General features: G+C 66.0%; 5 protein-coding genes across 11 annotated transcripts; 3 read left to right on the forward strand and 2 right to left on the reverse strand.

Annotated features, from left to right (window-relative positions):
• The first annotated feature begins 85 nt into the window (after positions 1-85).
• On the forward strand, positions 86-5826 carry RHOT2 (ras homolog family member T2). Of its 3 annotated transcripts, none has more exons than XM_030301025.2 (19): positions 86-240; positions 379-437; positions 527-608; positions 697-740; positions 1621-1674; positions 2162-2214; positions 2289-2397; positions 2570-2671; positions 2765-2863; positions 2996-3104; positions 3195-3315; positions 3548-3632; positions 3724-3866; positions 3950-4050; positions 4136-4266; positions 4399-4479; positions 4596-4718; positions 4807-5009; positions 5296-5826. In XM_030301025.2, exons 1-19 carry the CDS (start codon positions 204-206, stop codon positions 5420-5422), a joined length of 1863 nt encoding a protein of 620 aa, XP_030156885.1. In that variant the 5' UTR covers positions 86-203; the 3' UTR covers positions 5423-5826. The 3 variants fall into 3 exon arrangements, with proteins under 3 accessions (XP_030156885.1, XP_030156886.1, XP_030156887.1); XM_030301026.1 differs by having other exon boundaries at positions 107-240; positions 384-437; XM_030301027.1 differs by lacking the exon at positions 2765-2863 and having other exon boundaries at positions 107-240.
• Positions 5827-7417: 1591 nt separating this feature from the next.
• On the forward strand, positions 7418-10173 carry RHBDL1 (rhomboid like 1). 4 transcript variants are annotated; one of them, XM_032591648.1, is made up of 8 exons: positions 7418-7542; positions 7999-8160; positions 8402-8626; positions 8704-8852; positions 8970-9082; positions 9157-9257; positions 9337-9397; positions 9567-10173. In XM_032591648.1, the coding sequence occupies exons 1-8, from the start codon at positions 7504-7506 to the stop codon at positions 9743-9745; spliced, it is 1029 nt and encodes a 342-aa protein (XP_032447539.1). In that variant the 5' UTR covers positions 7418-7503; the 3' UTR covers positions 9746-10173. The 4 variants fall into 4 exon arrangements, with proteins under 4 accessions (XP_032447539.1, XP_032447538.1, XP_030156888.1 ...); XM_030301028.2 differs by having other exon boundaries at positions 7419-7542; positions 9474-10173; XM_030301030.2 differs by having other exon boundaries at positions 7419-7542; positions 8002-8160; positions 9474-10173.
• A 1490-nt stretch (positions 10174-11663) lies between these two features.
• STUB1 (STIP1 homology and U-box containing protein 1) lies at positions 11664-14034 on the forward strand. The gene is made up of 7 exons (XM_030300548.1): positions 11664-11922; positions 12451-12649; positions 12736-12901; positions 13112-13199; positions 13323-13379; positions 13469-13585; positions 13664-14034. Exons 1-7 carry the CDS (start codon positions 11764-11766, stop codon positions 13787-13789), a joined length of 912 nt encoding a protein of 303 aa, XP_030156408.1. The 5' UTR covers positions 11664-11763; the 3' UTR covers positions 13790-14034.
• JMJD8 (jumonji domain containing 8) lies at positions 12968-15785 on the reverse strand. 2 transcript variants are annotated; one of them, XM_030300549.1, is made up of 10 exons: positions 15541-15785; positions 15370-15462; positions 15161-15209; positions 14987-15083; positions 14844-14912; positions 14620-14739; positions 14457-14524; positions 14246-14380; positions 14067-14163; positions 12968-13489 (listed from the first exon to the last, which is right to left on the reverse strand). In XM_030300549.1, the coding sequence occupies exons 1-9, from the start codon at positions 15654-15656 to the stop codon at positions 14083-14085; spliced, it is 828 nt and encodes a 275-aa protein (XP_030156409.1). In that variant the 5' UTR covers positions 15657-15785; the 3' UTR covers positions 12968-13489; positions 14067-14082. The 2 variants fall into 2 exon arrangements, with proteins under 2 accessions (XP_030156409.1, XP_030156411.1); XM_030300551.1 differs by having other exon boundaries at positions 14036-14163.
• A 97-nt stretch (positions 15786-15882) lies between these two features.
• On the reverse strand, positions 15883-20989 carry WDR24 (WD repeat domain 24). Its single transcript, XM_030300547.1, has 8 exons — positions 19951-20989; positions 18789-18966; positions 17967-18639; positions 17293-17411; positions 17093-17214; positions 16894-16998; positions 16474-16814; positions 15883-16311 (listed from the first exon to the last, which is right to left on the reverse strand). The coding sequence occupies exons 1-8, from the start codon at positions 20429-20431 to the stop codon at positions 15958-15960; spliced, it is 2373 nt and encodes a 790-aa protein (XP_030156407.1). The 5' UTR covers positions 20432-20989; the 3' UTR covers positions 15883-15957.
• Between the last annotated feature and the right edge of the window lie 1130 nt (positions 20990-22119).

Genomic DNA, 22119 nt, shown 5'->3' on the forward strand with positions numbered 1-22119 from the left:
CACAGTCCGGACGCTCTGGCCCGCCTCGCTCGTTAGTGCGGCTCCGCGGGCGGGGGGCGGAAGTGCGGGCGGGGGGCGGAAGTGCGGGCGGGGGGCGGAAGTGCGGGCAAGTGGGAGAGCGTGGGTTGGATCCGTGATCGGGGTCGGGCCGGGGTCGAGCCGAGATCGGGGTCGAGATCCAAATCCGGATCCGTGCGGCCGCCATGAAGCGGGATGTGCGCATCTTGCTCCTGGGAGAGGGTAGGACCCCGGGCTTGGGAGCTTGGGGGGTGGGGGTGGGGGGGCTTGGGGCCACCGGGGTCGCGGCGAGGGTCCGGCCTCATTGGGGCCGGGGCGCCGCGCTCTTGGCCGCTGCGCTGACCGCTCCGCCCCGCGCAGCCCAGGTGGGAAAGACGTCGCTGATCCTGTCTCTCGTGGGCGAAGAGTTCCCCGCGGAGGTAAGAGCCGAGCGCGGCCGCACCCCTCGGTGTCTCTCCGGCGCGACCTCCCTCCGTCCCGGGCCACCGGTACGCCGCGTCTTTTCCAGGTCCCTCCGCGAGCAGAAGAGATCACCATCCCCGCAGACGTCACCCCGGAGAAGGTGCCCACCCACATCGTGGATTACTCAGGTAGAGCCGGCCCGCCCAGCCCACCCCCCGCCTCTGCCCAGTAACAGGCATTTGGGCGGTTCTGCAGTAGCGTGTCTTTTCTTTCCAGAAGCCGAGCAGACGGCGGAGGAGCTTCAGGAAGAGATTGACAAGGTACAGTGTTCCCTGAGGGCTCAGGAAGGGGGTGCTGATCACTTAGGGCCTGGGTGCGGGCTGCTGCCTCCCCCTGATCTGCTTCTCTCTCCGAGGGATTAGACTAAGGTGCTCCGCTAATCCCTCCCTGACCTCCCAGTACTGAGAGTTGTCCGGCTCCTCTGACTCACCCCGCTGGGAGCTGGGGAGAAGAGGGGCCCTGGTACCCACACCACATGGCTGGCCAGCCCTTTGGCTCAGTGCGCCCATTGTTTGCTCATCTGGTGGGCTCTGGGGAGCAGTCTCAGTGTTCTTCAAAGTGACCCCTTAGGCACCTCCGTGCCTTGGCCACCTACCCTCCCATCCCGTAGTCCGGTCCACTGCTCCAAGCCTCTGGACCCTAGTGGGTGCTGTGACCACGGCTATAGGTCACCGTTGCTCGTGTGCTGTCACAGGAGGATCTGTACCTGAACCAGGCTGCGATGGGGGAGGTGGGGGCGGGTAGCTGTCCCTGTAGCTCCTGCTGTGTTCTGGGCATTGCTGGGCAAGGGCAATGGCCACCGTTACTCAGAGGCGGCCTTTTTGCCACCGTCATCCTTCACGGCGTACTTCGTTATTCTCTGTGCCCGAGATGACAAGGGAATGCAGGGCTGGGGTGCCAAGTTCTGGGGGCGGCGGTGTCGGTCCTGAGCCCTCCGGGAGCCTCACTGGCCAGAGCTGCAGTGCTCGGGCCTGGCAGCTGCAACACCCCCACCACCAAGAGGGACTTGCCAAGTTGGAGCAGCTGACGGTAGCCGGGGAGCATCGGCTAGAGGGGCGTTTCCAGGGTCTCCGGCCCCGTCGAGGGCAGCGTGGAGCAAGGAGCCCGTGGTCACGCCGTGCCTCACCCCCTTTCCCGCAGGCAAACGTGGTGTGTGTGGTGTATGACGTGTCTGAGGAGGCTACCATCGAGAAGGTGAGGGGGCAGAGCTCCTGGTCCACCCCGGTCCTTGCTGCTGGCACCCACCTCCATGCTGCCCTCCATACAGACTTCAGGTGCACGCCTTGCTGACCCAGGCTCTGGGCGACTTGTACTTGTGTCTGGCCCCATCTCTGACCAGTGCTTCAGGAAACCTCGCGGAGCCACGCTGGGTGCGGGGGCCTGTAGCCAGGCCCCCGCAGCTTCCCCGGGGAGCTCCTGTGGCCCTGTCTCCCCACAGGGCCCGTGGGTGGTCAGAAGTCTGTGGAACGGGGTGCCGTGGGCTGCCGATCCCAGGTCCCTTGGGTGTGTTTGCTAGGATCACACGAGGTGCCACCTGCTGTCCTCTCCAAGCGGGCACATTCCCGGCATCTGTGACTTTGTCCCTCAGTGGGCCTCGACCTCCCCCTTCTAGGCGTGAGTTCCGGGAGGGAGCCGTGGGGCAGGCAGGCCCCTCTCCTCACGGCTAGGCCTTGCTTTTCAGATCCGCACCAAATGGATCCCACTGGTGAACGGGGGTACCGAGAGGGGCCCCAGGTAACGGGCAGGGCCCGGGGGGGTAGGCCCCGCCAGCTCCCCCACCCACGGTGACCACGGGTCTCTCTCCCCAGAGTCCCCATCATCCTGGTGGGCAACAAGTCAGACCTGCGGGCGGGCAGCTCGATGGAGGCCGTGCTGCCCATCATGAGCCAGTTCCCTGAGATCGAGACCTGCGTGGAGGTGAGTGGCGGGTGAGACCGGGAACCCAGCAGCAAGGCCCTGCGGCCCGCGCCCCTGCGCCGCTGTCCCCGGGACCTCAGCCGGTGTCCTTGAGGCCAGGTGCGGCCTCGCGTGCTACCCTGTGCCAGCATCTTCCTCGGGGCGTTTCTGAGTCTGTCTCCGTGGCCGCCAGTGCTCTGCCAAGAACCTGAGAAACATCTCGGAGCTGTTCTACTACGCGCAGAAGGCTGTGCTGCACCCCACGGCCCCGCTCTATGACCCTGAGGCCAAGCAGGTGGGCGACAGGCAGGGTGAGGAGGGGAAGCTGACCGGCGGGGGGCGGGGGGCGGGGGTGGTGGGGTACGTGCTGAGCCGGCTGTCCCTGCAGCTGAGGCCCGCGTGTGTCCAGGCCCTCACGCGCATCTTCAGGCTCTCAGACCAGGACCTAGATCAGGCGCTCAGTGACGAGGAACTCAACGCGTTCCAGGTGCGGCCCCCTCTGCCGCTGGTGCCCACCCCTCGAGGGCTCAGCTGCGCTCTGTGCCTCGGGTGCCCTTAGTGACGCTGAGCAGTCGCTGAGGCGGCTGGCCGGCTGATGGCGACTTTCCCCCGGGGGCAGAAATCGTGCTTCGGGCACCCCCTGGCCCCCCAGGCCCTGGAGGACGTGAAGACGGTGGTGTGCAAGAACGTGGCGGGAGGTGTGCGGGAGGACCGGCTGACCCTGGACGGTGAGTCCCGACGCCCTGCCCGTCCCTTGGGAGCAGGGAGGAGTCAGGCCGCGCCCAGCGTCACTCGCCCTTCCGCCCCTTTCGGGACAGGCTTCCTTTTTCTGAACACGCTGTTCATCCAGCGTGGCCGCCACGAGACCACGTGGGCCATTCTGCGGCGCTTTGGCTACGGCGACACACTGGAGCTGACCCTGGACTACCTTGCTCCGCCGTGAGTGCTGGGCGGGGCGCTGGGCTCCCCCTGTCTCCTCCGCGTCCGGCCGGTGCCCGGGGGGCTCCTCAGCCCCCCACCCCCGCGGGCAGGCAGGCTGGAACGCGTGGGCGGACTCTGCTCTGCCCAGGGGGTGACGCGGGAGCCTCCCCGTCCCGGGACACGGGGGGTGTGGGGAGCGTGGTGGGCACGGGGCTCCCTGGGAACCAGAGAGCCCCTGCCACCCCCACAGGCTCTACGTGCCCCCCGGCTGCAGCACCGAGCTCAACCACTTCGGCTACCAGTTCGTGCAGAGGGTGTTTGAGAAGCACGATCAGGTGAGGGTGTCGTGACTCGCGCCGTGCGCCCCCCCCCCCCCCAGCCCCTCCGGCCTCCAGGCACACGTCCCCACAGCCTCTCTGCCTGTAGGACCACGATGGCAGCCTCTCGCCTGTGGAGCTGGACAGCTTCTTCAGCGTGTTTCCAGCTGCGCCCTGGGGCTCCCAGCTGCCTCTTGAGGTCCCCACCGAGGCGGGCCGGCTGCCCCTGCACGGGTACCTCTGCCAGTGGACGTGAGTGCCGCCCCTGCCACCGCCCCCTCCCGCTCGGCGGTGACGGCACGCCTCCCTGGCCTCACGTCCCTCCTGTCCCCCAGCCTGGTGACCTACTTGGATGTCCGGCGCTGCCTTGAGCACCTCGGTTACTTGGGTTACCCCACTCTCTGCGAGCGGGACTCCCAGGCCCACGCCATCACAGGTGGGCATCCGCCCTCTCACCCCAAGCCCAGCCCCTCCCGGGCGGCCCCCTCAGTCACGCCCTGGCTGTCTGTCCATGTCCACAGTCACGCGTGAGAAGAGGTTGGATCAGGAGAAGGGGCAGACGCAGAGGAACGTCCTCCTGTGCAAGGTGGTGGGAGCCCGCGGAGTGGGCAAATCCGCCTTTCTGCAGGCCTTCCTCGGCCGCCGTCTGGGGGTGAGCGTCCGAGTATCCCTGGGCCAGGGGGCCCAGCTCCTGCCCCGGCCCTCCCCCCGCCGCCCGAGGGGCAAGGGGCTCTGGGCACCTTCTAGGCCGGTGGGCTTCAGACGCCTCCCTCCTCCACGCCAGGATCGCAGGGAGTTCCCCGAGGAGCCTGCCGTCTACGCCATCAACACAGTGCAGGTCAACGGGCAGGAGAAGTACCTGATAGTGAGTGCCACCCCCCGCCCCCCGGGATAGACCCCGAGTCCGTGCCGGGGGACCTGTCTCAATGTGGCCCAGAGGGCCAAGCCCCGGACCCCTTCCTGAGACCGCCCTGTGTCTAGCTGTGCGAGGTGAGCGCAGACAGCCTGTTGGCCACCGCACCCGATGCTGCGTGTGACGTGGCCTGCTTGATGTTCGATGGCAGCGACCCCGGGTCCTTTGCGTTCTGTGCCAGCGTCTACAAGGCAAGGCCCCCACCCCTAGTCCCTTTGGGGCAGGACCCTGGCCCAGGCCACTGGGGATTGCACCCTGACGTGGCCCCTCTCTCCGCAGCGCCACTACATGGACGGGCAGACCCCCTGCCTCTTCGTCTCTTCCAAGGCTGACCTGCCTGAGGGCATCTCGCCACCTGGCCTGTCGCCTGCGGAGTTCTGCCGCAGGCACCGGCTGCCCGCCCCTGCTCCGTTCTCCTGTGCCAGCCCGGCCAAGCTCAGCGCCGCTGTCTTCACCCAGCTCGCTGCCATGGCCACTTTCCCGTGGGTACCGGCACACAGCCCCTGTGGTGGGAGCCTGTCCTCAGCCCGGTGACCGGTGGCCTCTGTCACCGGGAGAGCAGGACAGCTGTAGCCGTGTGGTCGGGGTCACGCAGGTGCGGGGCGGGTCTGGTCTCGCTGGTGGCCCCCCGCCGTGGGAGCCCTCTCGTTCCCCACGCTAACAGCCCCGTGGGCTCTGGGGCTTTCCAGGAGGCGGGTGGGGGGTGTGGCAGCAAGCTTCTGGGCAGCGTCCCGGAGGCGCCTCCAGCCGGCCTCTCTTTTCTTGCAGACACCTGGCCCACAGGGAGCTGCACTCTACCTCCTTCTGGCTTCGGGTGACACTGGGGGTCATTGGGGCCGCTGTCACTGCTGTTCTCAGTTTCTCACTCTACAGGGCCCTGGTGAAGACCCGATGAGGCCTCAGGGGCCCCCGGGTGTTGGTATTGGGGCCACGTGCTCGAGGGGACCTAACTTCTGTCTGAACCTGGTTTCTGGGGACACTTTGCCCACTCACCTGCCCGTGCCCAAGACCTGTGGGTGGGTCCCGAGGTTCTGGGGGCACTGGGGATCATGAGCGAGGAAGCGTGTGACCCCAGACTCCAGTAGTTCTCAGGGCTCCACACCTTTCTGGTCCCAGGCAGCCAGTGGGCGTGAAGGGTGTCGGAAAACAGAACTTTGGGCCGGAGGCGGGGGGCAGGAAGTGGTTGAGCACCGTGTGGCCTTCCTCCCTGGTTTGGAGACGGGTCCGGTGCCGCACCCCTCTCAGAAGGCATCAGCTCGGGTGTCCTGATTAAACTTTGCTGGTGTCTTTTGCATCTCGGATCCTGCTTTCGGAAGACAACTTTTCTTGAATCCGCTAAAATGTGTCCTTTGTCTCGCATGGGCTTGAAAGCTCGCCACGGGCTCCCACGCCTCCTCCAGGTCTGGGGCCCACTCTGGGGTCTCATGCGCGGCCCAGCTGCAGCTTACGAGCCTCTGCACCCTTCAAGGTCCATGCTGGCCTGAGGGGATCTGCTACCTGAGAGCCTCCTGATGCCACGCCCCGGGGCCGGTGTGCCCCGCAGCACTGCCTCCCCACCCCCACCCCCAGTCTGACCATCCCGTTAGTTAGCGAGGCTGTGGTGCATGGAAGATGGGGGACTCTGCAGTGGGACGGGGGCCTGCCCAGATGTCGCCCTTCTGGTGTGGTCTGGCCCCAGCCTGGGGTATCTGCCCTGTTTCCTCAGGCCCTGACCAGAGGCCTCTGCCCTTCTCCCTGGGCAGGGGACAGCCAGAGACCCCAGCCTGCAGGGCTGGGGGTGGGGGGGCCCGGCTCAGGGCTGGGCTTCAGCACTTCTCAGGCGTTCACTCGGTATGTGTTCTGGGGTCTGGAGCAGCGAGCCCGTGGTGTGGTGAGGTGCCCTTCCTGCCATCGCAGTCCTGAGAGGCACCTTCCCCAAGTCCCAAAGTGCTCTTTGCAGGAGTTGGGGGGCGGGGGGGGGGCTTGCTGCTCCACGGGGAGGCTCAGGCCTGCTGAAGGGTCTGGGGTTGACTCTGAAATCGTCCTTCCAACATCCCTGGCAGCCTCCCGGCCCGCTGGCCCACGGGGGCAGCTCTCACCTGCCTTACGGTGGGGCAGGATGTTCTTTCTAGCCACTGGGGTTGCTGTGATGACACATTCCTTTGGTCTCTGTCACCTCTATTGCTAGAGGGCTCTACTTGCCGTCCCCAGAAAGTAGCGACCTTTCCTAGCCAGCTGCAGCCTCGTGTGTTGGGGGCTCTGCCCCAATGCCCACGGGTCTGTCTCGGCTCCCGGTGAACTGGAACTGGAGGTCCTGCCTGGCAGCATCGCGGCTGCAGGAGCGGTCAGGGGCCTCCAGGCCCAGACAGATGGGTGCTGGGGCTCAGCCTCCACGGGCTGAGCAAGGACAGCCGCACTGAGCCTCCCCGACTCCCGCTAGTTGCCCTGTTGGACTTGGTTCCCACACGGAGGGGCTGTGGTGCGTTCTTAACGCCTGGGAGCAAGCGTGTCTGGCGGGCCTGCCGGCGCCTTCAAGGGAGCCCTGGCCTGGTAAGGACTCACAGGCAGTGCGGTGGTCAGGAAGGCTTCCCCGAGGAGGTGGCTTCAGCGCTGAGGCCTCAAGCAGAGGGGCGCGCGAGGGAGGGATCTGGACGCTGCCCTGTGACTCAGTTTCCCAATCGCTTCCCCGCGTTAACGAGCGGCCCCGGAACGGGACGGCGGCAAGCGTGGCGGCGAGACCCCAGCTCCGGTCGCGGCCGTTCCTGCCTGCGGCGCGTCCGCAGGCAGGGCGCGCGCGTGTCCCGGCCGCGCGTGGCGGGGCGGGCGGCGGCAGCGTGCGCGCGGGGGCGGGCGGCTCTGGCTCGGTGACGCGGCGCCGAACGGAGCGGGCGGAGCGGGCGGGCCGGGGCGGAGCGGAGTCCTCCGCAGAGCAGCCCCTTCCGGCCGCGGCCGCCGACCCCGGCCCCCGGCCCCCGGCCCCCGGCCCCGCCTGGCTCTATGGACAGGAGCTCGCTGCTGCAGCTTATCCAGGAGCAGGTGCGTGGGGTGGGTGGGGGGCGCCGGCACCGCCCCCGCCGCAGCCCTCGGCCCAACGTTGGGTTGCGCCGAGGCGACGGAGCTCCCGGAGAGCCGCGGTCGAGCCCCCGCTTGGCGCCTAGCCTCTCAAGCCCCCTCCCCCACGACCTCGGCCCCCCTGCGTGAGACCCCAGGAGAGGGCCAGCCAGACCAGGGAGCCTGGGGAGGTACAGGAGGGAGGGAGATCGTGCTCAGACCTTGGTCCTATCCTTCCAGGAGGATGGGCAGGGCAGAAATGAGGCGGGGAGGCCCCTAAGAGCTGTAGGAGCTGAAGGCCTGGAACCCAGGCACTGGTGTCCTGGCGGCTCCGGGGACTACGTGGGTACAGAGGTCTGGTCTCAGGGTGCTTGGAGCCTGCCTCTCCCAGCTGGCCTGACCCACCCTCAAGCCTTGGCCGGCGGCCCCCCCCCACCCCAGCAGCTGGACCCTGAGAACACAGGTTTCATCGGTGCGGACACCTTCACTGGCCTGGTGCACAGCCATGAGCTGCCTCTGGACCCGGCCAAGCTGGACATGCTGGTGGCCTTGGCCCAGAGCAACGAGCGGGGCCAGGTCTGCTACCAGGAGCTGGTGGACCTGGTCAGTGCCGTAACGGGCAAACAGCAAGGGTACGGGCCCAGGCCTTGACAGGCACAGTGCCCTGGCCAGAGTGGGGTGGGCGGGCAGCCCTCACTCCCTGCCCTTCCCACCAGGGAGGGGTGTGCACTTGGGGCAGGGCCTCAGACTCCGCCAGAAGCTGGGTGGGGCCAAGGGGGCAGGGTGGCTGGGGGTGGGTGGGCAGGGAGTCCGGTGGCCCATGCTTAGGGCCCCCCCCCCCCAGATCAGCAGTAAACGCTCAAGCAGCTTTAAGCGGGCCATCGCCAACGGACAGAGGGCCCTGCCCCGGGACGGGCTGCTGGATGAGCCAGGCCTGGGCGTCTACAAGCGGTTTGTGCGCTACGTCGCCTACGAGATCCTGCCCCGGGAGGTGGACCGCCACTGGTACTTCTACCGGCACCGCAGCTGCCCACCACCCGTGTTTATGGCCTCGGTCACCCTTGCCCAGGTGTGCCCACCTGTCCACCACTCTGGGAACCGCCCCCGTGCCTGGCCTCGCCTGGCCCTCACTCCTCTGTCTCCCAGATCATCGTGTTCCTGTGCTACGGGGCCCGTCTCAACAAATGGGTGCTGCAGACCTACCACCCTGAGTACATGAAGAGCCCCCTCGTGTACCATCCCGGCCACCGTGCTCGAGCCTGGCGCTTCCTCACCTACATGTTCATGCACGTTGGGTGAGTCCGGGCCCGCCTCTGGCATCTCTCCGAGGGCGTCGGGAGGACTCAGGCCCTCGAGGCCGGGGCTGGCGGCCTGACCGCTGCCTTCGCATCTGTTTACGCCCACACGGCCAGCCTGGAGCAGCTGGGGTTCAACGCGCTCCTGCAGCTGATGATCGGGGTGCCCTTGGAGATGGTGCACGGTCTGCTCCGCATCAGCCTGCTCTACCTGGCCGGCGTGCTGGCAGGTGAGGCAGGCACGTGCCCCCTGGCCTTGCCACTGGTGAGCCTCACCCTCACTGCTCTCCCTTTGCTCACACAGGCTCCCTGACTGTCTCCATTACCGACATGCGGGCCCCTGTGGTGGGGGGCTCTGGTGGGGTCTACGCCTTGTGCTCGGCACACCTGGCCAACGTCGTCATGGTAATAGGGCGGACTGTGGGGGGGCGTGGGGAGGGGCCCACGAGGCCTGTCTCACAGCGTCTGTCTCACGCTCCATCAGAACTGGGCTGGGATGAGGTGTCCCTACAAGCTGCTGAGGATGGTGCTGGCCTTGGTGTGCAGTAAGTAGGGGGTCAGGGGGCTGGGGGGCCTCAGCCTGAGGCCAGGGTGCCTCCCACCTGCTGCCTTTCTCTGCAGTGAGCTCCGAGGTGGGCCGGGCCGTGTGGCTCCGCTTTTCCCCACCACTGCCTGCCTCAGGCCCACAGCCCAGCTTCATGGCACACCTGGCAGGTGCAGTGGTCGGGGTCAGCATGGGTCTGACCATCCTGCGCAGCTATGAGGAGCGACTTCGGGACCAGTGCGGCTGGTGGGTGGTGCTGCTTGCCTACGGCACTTTCCTGCTCTTTGCCATCTTCTGGAACGTCTTCGCCTATGACCTGCTAGGCGCCCACATCCCCCCACCACCCTGACGGGCTCCTCGGGGCCACACAGGCCAGGGTGCGGGCGTGTGCGGGCCGGCCACCGGGCGAGCCCGCGTGTCCGTCCTCTGTGAATGTACATCTCAAGACTGCTTGTCCTCCGTGGGGACTGGTGGGTCCTGTAGCCCATGGTGTCCGGGCCAAGCCTTACATCAGCCCTGGCCACCCCGTCCCAGGCCTGGGGAGGTAGGACTGCCTGGCCAGGCAGTGGAGGTCCCCAAGTGTGGCCCTGGAGGAGACCCTGCCCCAGCCTCCCCACCACGATTTGCGGTCTGAGCCTTTTTGGAAAACGAATAAATATTTTACACAGCACCAGGTGGCTGCACCAGGGCTCTGAGGGCGGGCCTGGCCTCCTTCCCACTCGCTGAGCAGACCGTAAGGGCCTTTCCCTCCATGTGGACAGCTTGGGCTCCTCCCTCACTCTTCTGCACTCGTATGCTGTGTGTGTGTGGGGGGGGGCAGGTGGGAGTGGGGAGCGGGGTGGTCCTCACAGTCAGATGAGAGTTCGGCAAGCGTTTATTGAGTTCCTGCAGCAGCCAGCCTCCTCCTTGGCCAGCTCACACCCAGAGAAACCTGTGGCCTGAGGTTACCGGGCAGGTGCAGGCCCTGGGCCACACCCAAGTTCACTCAGCCTGAATCCTGCACTTCTTGGCTGGCACGGTGTCATCAGGTGGCCGGGCTGGGGCCAAGGTCTGGGCACAGCTTCTGCCCCACAGCCCACGTCCGTAGTGCTGTCTGCACACGGTGAGGGGTCCACCGCCCTCAGGTACTATCTAGGGAGGGGCAGAGGCAGTTTGGGGCCCCGGGATGCTGGCCAGTCTATGCTGTACAGCCCTGCACTCGCCAGCCTGACCAGGGCCTTGGATGGGATGCCCTCCCTGCCTTCCGACGGGCCCCTCCCTCTGCTGAGGGCTGCGGCGTGGTTCTGCACCCGGCTCAGGTGCAACACTTAGGGCTTGTGGGCGTACTGCAGCGCTGGCTGGTCCGGCACTGCGGCCACTGCGGCCTTCGGACGTGAAGGCTGCCGCCTCTGGAGCTCCCGCAGCCAGGACGGTTATGGGCAGTGAAGGGGCAGCCCTCATGCCCCGCCAGCGTCTGGACGACCTCGGCGTAGGGCTGCCGTTCCTAGGGGTCCCCAAGGGTCATGGACGTGGCCCTGGGCTCACTTTACAGACAGGGTCACTAACACGCCCGGTCTCGCGACCCCGCCGGGGCGCCCAGCTCTCCCGACTAACCCGAGGCAGTCGCGAGGCCCACAATTCCGTGACGGCTGCCCGCAAGTCGGCCTGGAGGCGGAGGGCGCCGGCCGAGCGCCGCACCACCCCTCCGCGGCCAGACCGGGGCAGATCGGGTTGGGGGTCACGGGTGGTGGACCTCACCCGGGGGGCCCGCCCCCACGCCGCGAGGCCCCGCCCCACACCTGGGAAGCCCTCACCACCCGCTTGCACGCCGGCAGCCGCTCCAGTTCGTCCCGTGTCACGTGCTTCTCCGCTCGGCCCTCGGTGGCCGCGGACACTCCTCTCGACACCTGGGGAAGGGCGGTGACGGAGACTCGGGCATCGGGGGTGGTCCGCCCTACCATCGGCCCAGGGCCTCGAGCGGCTCTGGCGGTCCCCGCGCGCCCGCAGCACCACGCCGTGGAGCGCCGGGACCACGGCCCGGCGGCTGGAGGCTTCAGGCCCCACTGCCCGCGGACAGCCGCCATGTTCACGCGCGGGGCGGGGCCTCGGCGGGGCGGGGCTGACATCAGCCCCGGTTACTCTTGACGCTTCTGTAGCCTTCCGAAGTCGCGGGTCGCTTTGCCTCGAGCGCATGCTCCAGCCGGCCCCACCCCCGCAGCCCGTCGGACGCACACGCGTCCCCGCCCACCGCGGCCGGAAGTTCCGGTGGCGGATCGCTGGACCGGGCCCGAGCGGATCGCGGGCTCGGGCTGCGGGCTCGGGCTGCGGGCGCTGGGTGGGCCAGACGCGGAGCCTGGGAGCTGAGCCCAGGCTGTGCCGCGCGGCGCCATGAAGGGCAAGGAGGAGAAGGAAGGCGGCGCGCGGCTGGGCGCCGGCGGCGGAAGCCCCGAAAAAAGCCCGAGCGCGCAAGAGCTCAAGGAGCAGGGCAACCGGCTCTTCGTGGGCCGCAAGTACCCGGAGGCGGCGGCCTGCTACGGCCGCGCCATCGTGAGTGCACCCGCGCCGGGGAGGGGATCTGCGACCGGGCCAGGGGAGGGGGCGGGGCCCCGACTTCGGGCCCCGGGCCTTCGGAGGGTCCTGGCTCGTACGCGCGGACGTTTGGGCCCTGAGAGTTTAGCGATGCTCTTATTCCAAAGGTGTCAAGGCCGCTGCTCTCCAGCCAGTGCTGCTTGCTGGAGAAGTATGGCGAGTGGGGCTTCAGGGTGCTTGAGGTTCCCGGGCAGCGGACGAGGGATCGCTGTTCCTTGAGAACTCCAGGCCCAAAGCTGGGGATCTCCACAGGGCTCGGAAATTTGTCTCGGCAACATTTCGTGGGAGGCAAGAAGGTGGGCTCAGGCAGGCCTTGGGACCGGGAGCGCACCCTCCACTAATCTTTAGCATGCAGGAGCTTTGAAACTGAGAAATTTCTGGTGTCTTGATTCTCGCCGTGGGTTCCAAACTGGGATAGGGTTTAGGACAGAGGGGGGCGCGCAGAGCTCACTTCCTCATGCTGGCTGGCCCGGCCTTGGTCCCCAGACCCGGAATCCTCTGGTGGCAGTGTACTACACCAACCGGGCATTGTGCTACCTGAAGATGCAGCAGCACGAGCAGGCCCTAGCAGACTGTCGGCGGGCCCTGGAGCTGGACGGGCAGTCTGTGAAGGCACACTTCTTCCTGGGACAATGCCAGCTAGAGATGGAGAGCTATGATGAGGCCATTGCCAACCTGCAGCGAGGTGGGCCTACTGGTTATTAGGTTGTAGCGGTGCCTGGGACCAGGTGGATAGTCTGGCCAGGTGACCTGAAGCCCCTCTCCCCCCAGCCTACAACCTCGCCAAGGAGCAGCGGCTCAACTTTGGGGATGACATCCCTAGTGCCCTGCGCATCGCCAAGAAGAAGCGCTGGAACAGCATTGAGGAGCGGCGCATCCACCAGGAGAACGAGCTGCACTCCTACCTCACCCGGCTTATTGTGGCCGAGCGGGAGAGGTGAGCTGTGCAAGTGGCAGGCTCCGCGTGCCCCCCACCCCCCTCAAGTCAGCACTCTCGGGCTAATTCGGAGCCAAGAACACGAGTGTTTATTGAAGGCCAACACGGGCGAGCAGGAGATGGAGGGAAATGAAACCTGAACAAGGGGTGGGTGGAGTGTGGCCTCTCCTGGCCAGACCCATTTCTGACTAGCTCCTGGCTGACCCCCAGGGAGCTGGAAGAATGCCAGAGGAACCACGAGGGTGATGAGGACGACAGCCACATCCGGGCCCAGCAGGCCTGCATCGAGGCCAAGCACGTGAGGGTGCCCCAGCCCGTGTGTGGGTGTGCGCCAGACCGCGTGCCTGTGGTGGGAGGGGCCTGTGCCTGGGGAGGGGGGATGGGGCGTCTGGCCCATGCGTAGCTGCTTGCTTCTTTGCAGGACAAGTACTTAGCAGACATGGATGAGCTTTTCTCCCAGGTGGATGAGAAAAGAAAGGTAAGCCCGGGTAGGTCCTCTGGCGCTGGGGAGCAGGCATCGGAGCGGCGTCCCCTTCCTGGTGCCTGACTGGACTGTCTGTGCTGTAGAAGCGAGACATCCCCGACTACCTGTGTGGCAAGATCAGTTTTGAGCTCATGCGGGAGCCGTGCATCACACCCAGTGGCATCACCTACGACCGCAAGGATATCGAGGAGCACCTGCAGGTGAGGGCCCACGTGTGTTGGGAGCAGGACCCACAAGCACTGAGCGCTTTCTGACCCTGTTGTCACTGCACACTGCAGCGTGTGGGTCACTTTGACCCTGTCACCCGGAGCCCCCTGACCCAGGAACAGCTCATCCCGAACCTGGCCATGAAAGAGGTCATTGATGCGTTCATCTCTGAGAACGGCTGGGTGGAGGACTACTGAGGCCGGGCGAGTGCAAGGGCAGCCCGCCTTGCCTAGTATCCTGGCCCAGGAGGGCCTTGGGGCAGTAGCTCCCAGTCCCTGTACATAGTTTGTGTCCCTAGATCCCTGCCCCGGTGTCCCCACCCCCACCCTCATCAGTTTCACTGCTGGACCATGAACCCCACCTCCACCTGTCTGGGCCAGAAACAGCAGGTGAGGGTGGGCTGCCGCCACCACTGTCCTGTAATAAAATCTGTGAGCACTAACGGGGGCGTGTGCTGGTGTGTGCTGGGCTCACCAGCCGCCCACTCTGGCTAGCTGAGGAAAGTGGAGATGAAAACACTGGTGTCCAGGTTTAGTGTGGCGTGCCACCATCGGTCAGGGAAATACAGCACCTGGTGGGGGACGGAGGCAGGACACAGAAATTAGTGGCAGCTGGTGCAGCCTGGAGGCCCCTTCCTGTCATCACCTACTGACCTCGCCAGCCTGGACGGTGCACTCCAGGGGTCTCTCAGATGGTGCCAGGGCTGGGTACACGTCCTGAAGCCAGGCCAGTGTGGTCTTGTTGGGGTGGAACTCCGGTGTCTTCTCCGGGGGGTACAGGAACCAGCGCTGGGGGCGGGAGCAGCAAGGTCACTCTGTGTTGCAGTCAGCGAGCCCCAAGCCTCGGCCCCCATCCTGTGCTGACCTTGCGGCCGTAGACCACCTCTGAGAAGCCGGGCCCGTGCCAGTGGAAAGGCACCCCAGAACCAGCTCCTGTGGAGTTACCCGCAGTCACTAACCAAACCCAGCCTGTAGTCTCCCCACCCCCTCCCTCTCTCCCATGCCCTCTGCTCCTGCAGGGTACCCACCTGCAACTCCAAAGCTGTAAGCAGCTGTGGTACCCAACAGGCTGAACGGGGGTGGGGAATAGTGCTGGAAAAGTGATGCCCATTCGCTGAAATTATTGTCCCCAAAGAAATACAGAGTGTCTGCCAGCAAAGAACACAGAACACGTGGGGATTTTGGCACCCGAGTACTTCCAATGCCCCCATCCCCTCCGACCCCACCCCAGGGCCTATCAAAGCCCACTCACCGTTGCCCAAGGAGGTAGGATCCTGGGGGTGTAACAGGTGCTCCACATACTCCTGGAAGGGCAGGTCCACTGCGGGAAAGGGGCTGGTCAGGACTCGCTGGGGCCGCCTGCAAGACGCTGGCAGGCAGGGTGGGGCAGCTCACCTTTCCGGTAGGAGTAGGTGTTGGCAGTGCTCAGCCGTACCACGCTGTCCCCAAACGAGGCCAGCAGCTTTTCTCGGGAGCACAGGGCCCGGAACCTCTAAGGGGGTGGGGAGAAGACTCAAGGGCTGGGCCCAGCAAGGGCGGAAAGTGGCCAGGAGGGGCGCCAGGACTCACCGAGTTGTCTGTGAGCCTCTGGAGGATGACGGGTCTGGAGAAGGCGTAGCTAGAAGGGACAAGAGTCACGGCCAAGTCTGACCCGCGCCTGCCCGCTCCAGCCCCCACGCGTTAGTTCAAATAGATCTCGGGAGGTCAGGGAGAACGGGCGGGCCAGAAAGGGCGCGATATCGGCGCTCCGGGGGGGGGGGGGGGGGGGGGGGACGTCCTGCTGCACGAACTCGGAGTAGCTAAGGTCGGCCCGACGCTCCACGGCACAGCGCTCCTCCTCCGCCACCGCCGCCCCAGGCCCGCGTCGCTGCCTGCGGGCACAGCTGGTCAGCAACCCCGCCCCACCGCGCGCCCCGGGCCCCACCGCGCGCCCGGACCCCGCCGCTCACCACCCTCCGTCGCCCGCGTCCGCGGCCACCGGCCGGGCCGGGCCCGCCAGCGTCCAGAGCGCGAGCAGTAACTGCAGCCGCGCCCCCGACGCCATTAGCCCGCCGCCGCGAGGCATGGCGGGAGCTCCGTCGTCGCGGCAACGGCCCGGAAGCACCTTCCTTTGGCCCGCCCCGGAAGGAAGGGTGTTTTCGAAGGCGGAGCGAAGGCCACCCGACCCGGGCTAGGACCACGCCCCCCCGCCGGTTCCCATGGCGACGAGGCCACCTACCCACCCCCGTCGCCCGGCGCGGAAAAACCAACCGGGCCGGGCCGTCGGCGGCACGATGGGGTGACAGGCAGCCTCAGACTGCGGCTCCCGCGTCCTTTATTTGGGTCGCACGCCCAGCCCCGCCCACCCCAGGCCCCGCGCAGATGGGTCACGAGTACTCGCACAAGTGGCCGCAGCCCGCAGGGCAGTGGGAGCTGCCCTCCAGCCACTTCATGACGTGCTGCAGGTGGCCACCGTGACTGCAGCCCTGGCACCACACGAACAGACCCTTGACCACGTGGTGGCAGACAGCGCACGTGCTGGCGCAGCGGTGGCAGCGGTCACAGACCCAGCCACGGCCGCTCATGGGCCGCTTGCAGTGGCTGCAGTTGACGTGCAGGGTGGTGGAGGCCTGGTTGAGGCAGCTGACGGCACGGCTGGTGCTGAGCTTGACCACCTGGTTGGACACGTTCCAGAGGCAGAAGCGCTGCAGCAGGTCGATGTAGGACGTGTACCAGTGCTCCTGGCAGTGCGGAGAGGGGAGGGGGGCCAGAGGCGGGAGGTGGGCGCGCTGCGGGCGTCACCCTGAGCGCGCGGGTGCAGGTGAAGGCAGGCGTGCGGGGGGGGGGGGGGGGGTCAGGTCCGGGGGTGGCAGGGAGGCCCTCCCGGAGGCCCGGTCACCCACCTGGGTCTGCTCGTCGATGTCCTTGCGCACGCGTTCGCCCAGCACGATGAGCACGGACACGGCCATCTGCACATCGCCCTGCTCGGCGTAGAAGCGCAGCATGTCGCACACCAGGGCGCTGAAGAAGTCAGGCGGCAGGCGGCTGTCGTAGAGGGCGTGTGATACCGAGATGAGCGAGAAGGAGGAGTCCATGGGAGCCGAGGAAGCCGCATCAGCCTCGCTGCCGCTCACGTGGGGCGAGTCGGCCTTGTCCTGCAGGTGCTCGGGGCCAGGTGGAGTGTCCACGATCTCGTGGCGTAGCGGGAAGGCCTCCTGGGGCAGCACATATTCGGGCTCCTCCGCTGCAAGGCAGGGGCAGGGAAGGCAGGGTCTGAGCCTCCGGCCCTGCCTCCCAACCCCACTCTCCCAGCCCCCACTCACGGTGTGCGTGTTCCGGGTCCAGCAGGTACAGCTCGTCCTCCTCGCCCTCCACGTCGCCCAGCAGGTAGTCTGCAGGCACGTCGCTGCCCTCTGTCTCTTCGTTATCTGCCCGCAAGGGAGGGTGGGCGTTCCAGAGGCCGCTGGTTCTGGGATGCCCTGGCCCCACTCCCATCAACCCCCTGCCCGCCCCTCAGCCTACCCTCATTGGTGATGAGTGTGGCTGAGGAGTCAAGCAGCACCGTGTCGCTCCGTGTGTCACCCTTGCTACGGTCCAGCCTGGTCTCGCTGCCCAACCCCGGGGCCATATCCTTCAGATTGAAACTGGGGACAGGGAGGGCTGATGGGTAGCTGGGTTCCAACGGTCCCACCCTCTGTGGAGAGCCACCCCCAGGCGTCTACCTGTTCATAAGTGGCAAGCCGCAAGAGCTGCCCTTGCCCACGCTGTGGTTGAGGCTGGTGGCAGGCGCCAGGCCAGGGCTACAGTAGATGATCCGTAGCATGGTCCAGGTCTGTGCCACCTAGGAGCAGCCACCAGGCACTTACAAGGAGCCTGGGTCCCTGGTGCCCCGTGCAGCACCCACCCCCCCACGCCCAGATGGAATCACAACCTCTCAGTGTTCAGCTGCCCCAGGGACCTAGCATCCTGGCCCACCCCAAGCGGGGGAAACTGACACCTATGCCAAACGCAAAAATTCTAGCCTCCTTCCTACAGGGAAATAGACAAAAGCAGAAATTGAAGGCAGCCAACACGGAAATGAGCCTGCTGACCCAGGGAGACGAGAGTGGCTGCATGCACCTCTGCAGAGCGGGGACAGCTTGGGAAATCCAAAAGCAAAAACGAGCCTCAAGAGGGCACTTGAACCCCATAACACCCGAGACCTGCACCCAGAGGACGGCACTGGCCTCGGGCTCACGGCAGGGCACTGGGCACCCTGTTACCAGGGTGATGGCCGGTGGCGGGAGCAACCAGAGCTGAGTGCCAAATCCCTGAAAGGGTTTGGATGTAACAGTCGGAGGAACCCCCAAGGTCGTGGCCCCTGGGAGCCCATGGCCTCTGGGGCCACCCCACCTACCTGGTTGCGGCCAAGCTCCCGAGCCACTTTGGCATTGTGGTCACAGAGCTCAGCCAGAGGCCGACCGGCAAGGGCGTAACGCTCGGCCGTGTCCACAAACCAACTCATGCTGCCACTGCCAGGCTCTATCTCGAAGACGCTCAGGGCACTGGAGGCGAGGCCCACAAAAGGCTCGGCAGGGTCCAGCTTGCGCTTGAAGAAGATGGGGTGGCGCCGATCACCGGCGTAGGGCTTGCGCCCAGACTCGGCGGCCACTAGGCTCTCCTTGGCAGCAAAGGCCAGGTCCCCAAAGAGGCCATAGCAGAGGCCTTCGGGGTTGGCGCGCTCAACAGGCTGGCTGGCATCACGGAACAGGTGTTGGCACAGCGTGCTGTCCTTAGAGCCGGAGAGCAGGAAAGAGGGGTCGTGTGGGTGGCGCCAGGCGATGCCCGTTGTGACATCGCGGTGCTCCTCAAACATGGCAGCCGGGACGAAAGGCCGGCGCACGTCCCACACGTAGATGTTATGGTCCACCATCATGGAGCAGGTGGCCAGGTGGTGGCGGCACTCGGGTCGCCACTTGACTCGAGCCACCGAGGCGATGGTTTGCACGCAGTGCACCTCCTTGGCGCGGTGCGTGGTCATGTCCCAGACCTTCACCATCTTGTCACGCCCACCCGTGGCCAGCCAGCCCCTGCAATAGGTCCGTGAAACCCTCAGCATCCTCTCCTGGGGTGGGAGGGCTCCCCGCTCTCTGCCTCACAGGTTCTGAGGCAGCCCTTCCGTGAGCCCCTCCGTCCCACCCTACTGCCACCGCCCTCCCCTCCCCACCCCTCCCCACACCTGTCCTCAGGGTGCCAGTCGCAGCAGAAGACAGGTCCGTTGTGGGCTGTGAACATCCTCTCACAGCGGTCAGGCCGCCGAATGTCCCAGAGCTGCACGTTGCCGTTCTCAAAGGTGGAGGCGAAGGTGAAATAGTCTCGGATGCTGAACTGGACGTCCCGCACACTCTCAGACTGGCCTGTGGACATCCGTGGAGGGAGAAGGTGAGAGAGCCAGCCCACAGGAGGCTCCAGGAGAGAGGGCAGCCGGGTGTGGCGGCCTTGGAGTGACTGGACTGCAGTCACGTGGCTGCCCATGACCAAGGCCGGGAAGCCTAGGAGGCGGAGTAAACACCCCTAAGCCTGCCTAGGGTGGGCGGTGGCGGGCAGAGGCTTCACAGAGGAGCTCGGGTAGATCAGGTCAGGGAGCAGGATGCCAGGCATCGTGTGGTTTCCGAAGCAGAAACACGACCTCGACTCTCCCTGGATCCTGCATCTGACGTGAGCCCTTGCACAAAGCTGCGGCCTGCCTTCCGGACCGGCCATCGGAGCACTGAGCGTTGTTGGGCTGTCTGCACTCCCCCGAGGGTGCCCCAGCTTCGGCCCCATCCCTTCGCCTTGAGGTGGAGTGCCGGGTCAGCTCCGGGGACCGGAGACCTTAACGGTCCACATCCACCCCCCTGGACCAGCACACCAAGAGCCTTCAAAGACTCCAGCTTTTGCACAGCGCAGGTAGTTCCGGTGTTTTAGGAGGCCCCCCAATTCTCTGAGGCGACCGGGGGCTCCGCCCTGTGCCGCACTTGGTCTCATCAGGGTGAACGGGCCAGCTGGCCTTGAGCCAGTGGCGGAGGAGCTGGGCCTGCTGGGAAAAGAACTTGGGGGGCAGGGGCAGGCAGCATACTCCGCCTCCTCTCATCCCTGAGCTGAGGACCTTGGAGGTCCCCGTGGCTTCCTTCAGTGAAGCGGCCCGGGGCTCTGAGGCAGGAAAAGAGGAGGCAGCAAACCAAAGCGTCCGCTCAGCGGCCCAGGTTGGCCGCGGTCTGCTCAGGCTCTCCCTCGTCCCACGTCCCCTGCTCCCGTGCTGACCCTCAGCCCCTCTGGCAGTGCTCTCGGGGAGCACACCTGAAGACTCTGGATGCACGTGGTGCCCTTCTCCACCTGCCCGACCACCTCCAGGGCCTCACCAGAGAAGGTGCTGACAGAGTCCTTCCTGCGGAGGTCGAAGCACTTCATGAAGCCGTCCTGGGAGCCGCTGAGCAGCACGTGGGCTTCGGTGGGGTGGAAGCAGACTTTGTTCACCGTGCGCTTGTGCTCTGTGAACAGCTGGTCCTGCTTGTTGCGCGACGGCCGTCCCAGGTTCCACGTGACCACCACGCCGTTGGTGGCCGCCGTGGCCAGCAGGTTCTCGTCCATCTGGTGCCAGACCACGTCGGCGCAGCTCAGGTTGAGCGAGGGCTTGCGGCCCACACGCAGGTTCAACTTCTCCACAAACTGCTCGTCCTCAATGGCGTAGATCTTGAAGATGCTGCGGCCCGCCACGACCACCTGGGCGGCGTCACGGCACACACTGATGGCATTGGCCGGCGCGTCCAGGTGGCAGTGCATGGTGCGGCCCGTCAGCGCGCTGCCACCCAGGGCCGTGGTCACTCGGGACATCTTCTCCATGGCTGCCCGGGGGGGGGGGGTGGGGACACGAGGCCCGTCAAGCGGGCTGGCCTGGTCAGCCAGGAGGGGCCTGTCAGTCCAGACCCGCCACCCAGGTTAGGTCCCCCAAAACTGCTTAGTCCTGGGCCGGTCAGTCTTGGGGAGCCAATCCAGGACCGTTCACCGCCCCTCAGGAGACACGTCTGACTTGTGGGGAGACCCTACCCGGTCAGTGCCAGCCCCGGTCCCCGCTCCATCCCCCAACAGTCAGACCCGGGTGGTTACTGGACCTTCGGTCAGTCAGTCCCTGCAAGGATGCGAAGTAGTCCCCACAGTCCGTCTCAGGGCCTCCAGGGAAGAGGCGGAAGGGCCAGAGGGGCGCGGCGGCCAACGACGGGACTTCAAGGGCCAAGCCGTGTAAAGAGCCTGAGGGGTCTGGCCGGACGAGAGGCAGGAGACCCCGGCGGCGCGGAGCACTGAGAGTGGCGCGCGCGGGGCCGGGGAGGCCGCGGGAACACGGCTGGAGGGATCGGAGAAGCCTCTCCCTCCGCCGGCACCGGAGCCATCGCCTAAAACTGCCGGGCGGGCCTGGCCGGAACCGCCGGGCCGGAAGCAGCCCTTCTCTTTCCCGCCCACCTGCTCGCCGGAAGTGGTCCGTGCTCGTCGGCCCCTCAGCGGAACCGGGCACCTCACTGCAAGCGTTCCGGATGAGGGACCCGAGTTGGTGCAGCCGGAAGGATGGTCCCGAACTGTAGGAGAGGCGCTGCCGTGTGTTCCCGCGGTTCCGCCTCGGCGGTTGGTCTTTTGATGCTGGTGCTCACTCTCCGCCAGCAAGTCCAGCCATCCCTAAACGAGTCCCGAATCCCTGCAGTCGTCTCCACCTCCTTCCTCACTCTCCTCCCCTGGACCCACCTCGTTCCCCCCGATCTGAGCCCCGCACAGCTGCCAGGTACCACTCTTTGGTCTAAGTCCGCAGGGCTCCCCACCGCTCTAGGAATAACCCCCAGACTCCCGGCCTCCGTCTCTCCTGGCGCACTTCCAGCAACGGCCGCTTACACCGCTTCTTCCAGCCGGCCGAGCTCTTTCCTGTCCGGGCCACGCGATTGCTCTGCACTCTCCGCTCTGCAGGAAGCGTCTTCTCCACGCTCCAGGGTTCGGCTTAAGTATCTCGTTGTCAAAGGCCTTCCCCGGCCCCCACATCTAACATGTGGCCTCTCCAGTCACTGTCACCTCCACAGTGCTTGTCAAACGCATTCCTTCGTTTACTGGTCATTGCGTGTGGCACACGAGTGTATATCAGGCAGGGATCATGCCTGTCTTGGTCTCCACAAACTCCGGTGCCTGACAGATCCTGCTGGTTCACACCACCCCCGGGCAATCGAATGACCCTCTCTGAGCCGTCCTTTCTTTCCTGGTTTTGAGTCCTGTTCGGTCCTTGCTGTACTGTATGATTATAGGACATCCCTGCCCCCCTCTTAACCTCAGTTACCCAATGCACGGAACAGGGCTCGTTTTTGCCCTTCTGGAAGGATGGACTAGATTCTAGATATTTTGAGGTTAATCATCTATGTAATGACTTTGGTATCATTCTCTCCTCCCCAAAGCAATGAAAGCTTAGGGACCGTCTGTACTGGTCGCTGCTGTGTTCCCAGTCTGCACAGTGGCACCAACCTCTGCGTGTTGAGAGAACCAGAAAGTGTGATGAGTTG

The sequence above is a fragment of the Lynx canadensis genome, chromosome E3 (assembly GCF_007474595.2).
Source record: "Lynx canadensis isolate LIC74 chromosome E3, mLynCan4.pri.v2, whole genome shotgun sequence".
In the NCBI taxonomy this organism is placed as follows: domain Eukaryota; kingdom Metazoa; phylum Chordata; class Mammalia; order Carnivora; family Felidae; genus Lynx; species Lynx canadensis.